Raw genomic sequence first — 7,588 nt, 5'->3', positions numbered from 1 at the left:
GCCTGAAGTTTCAGAGTACATTTTATTTAGTAGATTCAAGTGGCTCCTTTGAGTAAAAGTTATTTATGTTTTATTATTTTCCACTGGCAAAGGCTGTAGGCTTCCATAGGAATGAAATACTTAAGTTTCCCAGAATTCTAATCCATGACTGCATGAAGAGGCAGTAATAATAATTACTTCTGACTGATACGAACAGTTCAATTAAAAGTTAAACAAAATTTTATTTTACATAATTATCATTTTCAGTCAAATATATAACACAAAATATAAATGAAAAGCAACTGCTTGCTCACTACGATGTTGTTCAATCTAAAGATAATCAAAAGGAAAGAAAACAGTAAAGTTTGAACATCCATGTTTGAAGTTTTAAATGCAAAAAGTTTATTAGGACATTGCTGGATAGCTATTCATAATAAAGGAATACTTTCATAAAGAACATTCTGAAACATTATTACATTCTTACAGTAAACTCAGATTTATTCAAATACACACAATCTGTATAAAAAAGGGAGAGGGAGAGTGGGAGGTTAGGGGCAGGGGAGAGGGAGGGTAGGGGGATGGGAGAGGGAGGGGGAGGAGACAGGGAGAGGGAGGGGGAGGGGACAGGGAGAGGGAGGGGGAGGGGACAGGGAGAGGGAGGGGGAGGGGACAGGGAGAGGGAGGGGGAGGGGACAGGGAGGGGGAGGGGAGAGGGAGGGGGAGAGGGAGGGGAGGGGGAGACAAAGGAGAAGTCATATACATAATATTCAGGCTGATTGGATTTAGATCTATTTTTCATTTCGTTATGTACAAAAAATAAGATCAGAGAGGCCGGCTGGTGTCAAACTGCAATAATAAGAGGGCAGCAGTTTGAAATATTGTTGTCAGAGGACACAGTATTATCACAGGTGCACAGAATATACGTACATTTGCAAATATATCTAAAAACAAAGATGATGTGACTTACCAAACGAAAGTGCTGGCAGGTCGATAGACACACAAACACAAACATCACACAAAATTCTAGCTTTGGCAACCGACGGTTGCTTTGTCAGGAAAGAGGGAAGGAGATGGAAAGACGAAAGGATGTGGGTTTTAAGGGAGAAGGTAAGGAGTCATTCCAATCCCGGGAGCGGAAAGACTTACCTTAGGGGGAAAAAAGGACAGATATACACTCGCACACACAGATATATCCATTCGAACATACACATACACAAGCAGACATTTGTAAAGGCAAAGCATTTACAAAATAAGAGTACACTGACCAGTGAGATAAAGAACGAACCACCAATTTATATTAAATCTCCACTGGTAAGAGGTCCTTCTAAGTATTTCTGTGATGCATGAAATAACATGTTTGTAATGTTTTTGTTTATTTAATTTATGGTTTATTGCTGATTTATGTCTTCAATCACAGACCATTAAGCACAACAGAACAGGACAGCACATTACAGAAATAATAAATAGATTTGTAAAACATTCACAACGTAGGATAGGATTAGGTGAGGCCAGGACGGGAAGTTGGCCATGTCTTATTCGAAGGCACCACTCTCATTCACTTGATGAAAGCACGGAAAACCCAAGTCGGGATGGCCCGATGGTGAATAGACCTCACTCCTCCCGAATGCCAGTACAGTGAATTCAGACAGGCTAAGTTACCTTGTTCGTTACATGACTGGAAGAGGAATCTCAAGTGCATTGTCTTCTCTGGGAATGGAACATTCACAAGAAGTAAATCACAGACATAACAAGAACAGGAAATTTTGAAAATAAAACATTACTGAAAAAGTGAAAAAAACATGAAAACATCCCGTAACACAGCTGAAACGTACAAAACGCACAGTAAGTAAACCAATGGTGTAACTAATGCACACACACATTACACATACACTGAAAAGTATAAAACATACATAAAGGTGAAAACCTGCTGACACCAGGTCTGTCACAACTAGGCTAGCACCTGATCCCTTCTCACAAGGGAACCTCCCCATCGCACCCCCCTCAGATTTAGTTATATGATGGCATAGTGGATAGCCCTCGAAAAACTGAACACAGATCAATAGAGAAAACAGGAAGAAGTTGTGTGGAACTATGAGAAAATAAGCAAAATATACAAACTGAGCAGTCCATGTGCAAGATATACAACATCAAGGGGGGTGTGAACTCAGGAGCGCCGTGGTCCCGTGGTTAGAGTGAGCAGCTGCGGAATGAGAGGTCCTCGGTTCAATTCTTCCCTCGGGTGAAAAGTTTACTTTCTTTATTTTTGCAAAGTTATGATCTGTCCGTTCGTTCATTGACATCTCTGTTCACTGTAATAAGTTTAGTGTCTGTGTTTTGCGACCGCACCGCAAAACTGTGCGATTACTAGACGAAAGGACGTGCCTCTCCAATGGGAACCGAAAACATTTGATCGCAAGGTCATAGATCAACCGATTCCTCCACAGGAAAACACGTCTGATATATTCTATACGACACTGGTGACGGCATGTGCGTCACATGACAGGAATATGTTGTCGACCCATCTAACTTGTACACTTGGCGAATGGGTAAAAAGATTCTTCTACCTTGGCCGATTTAGGTTTTCTTGTGGATGTGATAATCACTCCCAAAAAAGTGATGAAAACATAAGCGTTTGTCACATAAACTGAAAAAAAAGTTAAATTTTTCACCGGAGGGAAGGCTTGAACCCAGGACCTCTCTGTCCGCAGCTGCTGACGCTAACCACAGGACCACAGCACTCTTGAGCTTGCTCTATACTTGTTGTTACCTATCTTGCGCATGGACTACTCAGTTTGTATATTTTGCATATTTTTTCATATTTCCACACAACTTCTTCCTGTTTTCTCGATTGATCTGTGTTTAGTTTTACAAGGCCTATCCACTGTGCCAACTTATAACTAAATCTGAGGGGGGTGCCATGGGGAGGTTCCCTTGTCAGTGCAAAGACAACATAGATGGTACATCAGCTAACATAATCAAAAGATATATTCTTGACACTACCAATGTGGGGGCGATCACTCTGAAGAAACATTCAAATACCAAGATCGCTGGTAAAGCATTTACTAGATTTAGATAACCAGTTTCGGCAAGACTATGTTGCCATCTTCGTATCTGCAATAGGATACAGCTGAAATTGACAAGATAAGCTATTAACTAGCATGATGTAACATTATACACAAGTTTTCTGTTTACCACAATGTATGGAACAGCCAACGGCTATACCGCAGTGGTAACACCGTTTCCCGTCAGATCACCGGAGTTAAGTGCTGTCAGGTTTCACCATCACTTGGATGGTTGACCGTTCGGGTCTGTCAAGTGCTGTTGACAAGTGGGGTGCACTCAGCCCTAGAGAGGTCTACAGAGGAGCTATTTAAATGAGAAGAATGGCTCTGGTCATGAAAACTGACAACAGTTGGGAGAGTGGTGTGCCAACCTCGTGCCCCTCCACATCTAAATCCAGTGGTGCGTATTGTCTGAGGAAGACATGGTGGTTGGTTGGTATCACTGGGTCTTCTGAGGCATGTTCAGATGGGGTTTAGTTAGTTTATATGGAACAACAATATACCTTATGCTTAATGAAAATGCACCATGTTTTTCGTCAGTACTGTATGTGACATTACAATGTGTGTGTGTGTGTGTGTGTGTGTGTGTGTGTGTGTGTGTGTGTGATGGAATTCACTAGAAATCAACACGGCAGACATAAAGGAAACTGTGTACAAATGCGCCACTACAAAGGAGAAGATTAGTGTCCCATTGACAGCAAGGTCATTAGAGATGAAGCAAAAGCTCGGATTAGGGAAGGATGAGGAAGGAAATCGGTTTTGCCCTTTCAAAGGAGCCATCCCTGCATTTGCCTGAAGCCATTTAGGGAAATCGCGGAAAACTTAAATCAGGATGGCCGGACGCAGGTTTGAATCACTGTCCTCCCAATGTGAGCCTAGTGTGCTAACCACTGCACCACCTCACTCGATGCGCTGCTACGAGTGCTCACTTACATCAACAGCTGACAACTGACAGAATTGGCGTAAGCTCTCCGAATGTTATACAAGCCCACCAGATGGCACTGTGACGATGTGACTTCTATGGGACACAAGCATTCCCTGTAATTGTTTTATGTTAAATAAAATCCAATTTTTATTTACAACATTTATATATAAGCCAAGTCAGAAAACATAACAATTTTGAGATTATCTTTAAGAAACTTTTTTTAAATAATATATTTTTAAAATGTATAATTTTTCACAATTTAAAAATATTATACAGTTAAAAACCAGAAGACATTTGGTTTAAGTTCTTTATGTACACCCAATAGTACCAGGCATGAAGCTAAACTTTATTATATTCAAGATAACATTGGTTGATTTGGAGGAGAGGACCAGACAGTGAGGTCAACAGCCCCATCAGTTAGGGACGGATGGGGAAGGAAGGAGACTGTGCCCCTTCAGAGCAACCATCCTCGCATTTGACTGAAGTGATTTAGGGAAATCACGGAAAATCTAAATCACGATTGCTGGATGCGGGTTTGAACCGTCGTCCTCCCGAATCCGAGTCCAGTGAGCTAAACACGGCACCACCTTGCTTAGTACAACACTGATATCTAAGGGTACAATTACCTATGTCATGATTAAGATTAACACATAACAACATCTAATTTATTTACTGACAACCAAACGGAGGCAGTTTACGCTTACTGTAGTGTCTTGTGTAATTTTATTATTGAAAAAAATTGTGTATACAATGTAAATTAAGATGATTGTCTTTTCTAATCGATGTATGGTTTGTACTCAAAATCACCTAGATATGAGGTGACATCATGTAATTAAAAACTTGCCAAAACATAATTCTATTTTTTATGATAAAATCACAAAAGACACTACAATAAGTGTAAGTTGCCTCCACTTGGCTGTAGTCAATAAATTAGATGTATTGTGTGTTAATTTTAATCATGACACAGATAACTGTACCCTTAGATATGAATGTAGTCTTAGATATAATAACATCTAGCTTCATGACTGGTACTACTGTTAGGTGTACATAGAGAACATGTGACGAAGCAAGCTGGGATCTTTTTACTTCCTCTCTTGTTTTGCCATCTACCTCCTTGAATTCATTTTTTAATAATTAACATTAACATACACGAGTATAATCTGCATTTTCATAAAAAAGAAAGGTTGGCCTCAGCCTTAAAGAATATAGCACCAGATCTAATTTTGTGCTTAGTTTTGTGTATGTAATCATTTTCCTAATTTATTTTGACTATTCCTACTTAATATCTTTTGTTTATAGGGTGAAATCAGTAATTGCTTTGTGACTTAAATTCTATTGTTGACTTATAAACAAATATAAATTCTGTAATAATTATAAACATTTGGAAGAACTGCTCGGATTCTTGACGTATTTATTTGGCTCTATTTTAAAAGATGTTAGCAAAGCCAGCCCTTAATGCTAAAATAATTACCTGGTTTGTCAAAAGCATTGTCTGCATACCTATATCTGTTCATTTCGTTATTTAAACAAATAATTTGTCCTAACCTTTGTGATTGAAGAAACTGTTACAAGGAACCAATTTTTTGGTGTGTTCAGTTAATTGAATGAGTTATGTTTTAATTGTAATTTCTGTACAGTTTCAGTGCCTATTATTGTGAGGATATGTAAAGGCCTGATTTTTGGTCCCTAGACAGTAAGTCCACTTCCGATTTTCAGACAGGAAGTCTATCAATTACAGTAATGCATCAACTGAACAGTGTAATTAACATAAATAGGCCATGTGTTAAAACAATGACAGTGCTTGTTCAATAGTGTCACACGTACTGCATTATTCCGCAAGAACTGTGTGGTTAGTTTTTTACTGCTCATAGGTGTTCAATGGAAAACTGTTGTAGCAGTATGCTGACACTTGCCTGCAAACTATTAATGAGGCTTATCAAAAGTTAGCCAATAGTTAACTGGCCATATAACTGTGTAATATTCGGGGTTGTGAACTGAAAGTAAAGAACTGTGAAACACAACTGTGCAGCTGTCGGCTACATCATTTTCAGTAGTCAGTGTTCAACTTAAATTTTTCAGCCAGTATAACAATGCAGTACGTCAACACTAAGGACTATCAACGAAGGAATAAAGCAGGTGAATGTCACATCTAGTGCCCTTTTGGATGAGGACTATTGTATTTGGGCACAATAAACAACGACTTGCGAATTTTGAACAGTGAATTCAAGTACAGTTTACAGTACAGTGATTTTTAACGAAGAAGGTGCAACAGCCAATCAATGCAAGGGTTTTGTGGCCATAGTATAACAGCAGCCAATCAGTGAGTGGGTTCTATGGAAGCCTCCACTGAGTACAGGAGCAGCCAATCAGCATGCAGGTAGACGCAGCCAACTGGGATAAACAACACACATCACTGAAAAAATTACAACTTGCAGCTACCGTGCAGAGGACGAATCGAGCTGACAACCGAAGCAGCAGCAGCTGGAGACGAGAGATTAAAAATAAGGTAATAGCAAAATCTATTTTATATTAAGTGATACGTAATGAGTGGCCTTAACGAACAAGACAGTGTGATGGTGAGAATGGACAACAGGGGAGGGGTGTGATTAATAACAAAGCTGTAGAGGTTAAGTTTTTAAATGAATAGAAAGACTTCATGGGGACCGATTCCGTAGATGATAGTGGTTATAAATCAGACATGAATGTAACTTGAATTATGGAGACAAAAGTCCTATTGTAGATGAAATTATAAAAGCGTCATCTACAGTACTAAAGTGGATGAAATCGTTAAAGTTCAGGGGGAGGAATCTAGTAGTGAGAGTCAGCAAGGGCAACAGTTTATGGCAGATGGAAAATTGGGAGCAATGTTAAGGCAAATTATGAGTAGTATGTGTACAAAAGAAGACATTAGTAGCTTAAAGGATGAACTGAAGAAAGAAATTAAAAAGAAAACTAAGGTAGTCAGCTCTAATCTTTCAGAATTAAATAAGAAGGTTGAGGTGGTAGTTAAAGATTGTGATGAAAAGATAAAAAAAGTAGTGCATAACACTAATGAGAAATTAACATTAATGAGTGCTAAATGTTTAGAAGAGAGAAAGAAGCTTTGTGATGACTATAGTAGGAGGGTGGAGGCTTCCGAGAAACAGTGTGAAGATGAAGTCACAGCAGCCAGGAAATTTTGTACTGAAAATAGCGTTAAACTTGAAAACCAAATTGATCAGATCAAAAATGATTTAGAAACGCAGTGTGCAGTAGTGGTAGATGAAAAACTGCTAAAAGTAAATACAGATGTATATTCAAAATTGCCATTGACATGTAAACACCACTCGACGGTTTCGCAATACAACACTAATAGGAACAGTAAGACTAGTATCGTCAAATCAAGCGAATGTTTTGTTGTATTGCAAAACTGTCGAATGGTGTTCACATGTCAATGGCACATTAGATGGATACACTGTATTCGGCAAATATTTACTATCTGCACGATATATGAGAGAGAACTGTCAGAGCATGTGCTTTGATAATTGCTAAAGTGATAAGGTACCACTCAGTCCATGATAAGAAGATTGCAGCACTGCATTGATACCAATGATGATCACTTCAAACACCTTCTGTAAATGGA

General features: G+C 38.9%; 1 protein-coding gene across 1 annotated transcript in view; it reads right to left on the bottom strand.

Annotated features, from left to right (window-relative positions):
• Positions 1 to 806: 806 nt before the first annotated feature.
• Positions 807 to 7,588, bottom strand: part of LOC126426520 (uncharacterized) — a 204,948-nt gene continuing 198,166 nt past the window's right edge. Inside the window, exon 11 of the mRNA XM_050088425.1 lies at positions 807 to 1,686. Coding sequence (XP_049944382.1) covers positions 1,535 to 1,686 — 152 coding nt within the window. The 3' untranslated portion in view covers positions 807 to 1,534. The remainder of the gene's footprint in view (positions 1,687 to 7,588) is intronic.

This window comes from Schistocerca serialis, chromosome 11 (assembly GCF_023864345.2).
Source record: "Schistocerca serialis cubense isolate TAMUIC-IGC-003099 chromosome 11, iqSchSeri2.2, whole genome shotgun sequence".
Taxonomy (NCBI): domain Eukaryota; kingdom Metazoa; phylum Arthropoda; class Insecta; order Orthoptera; family Acrididae; genus Schistocerca; species Schistocerca serialis.
Note: the sequence above shows the minus strand (reverse complement) of the source record. Positions and strands in the feature narration are given on the sequence as shown.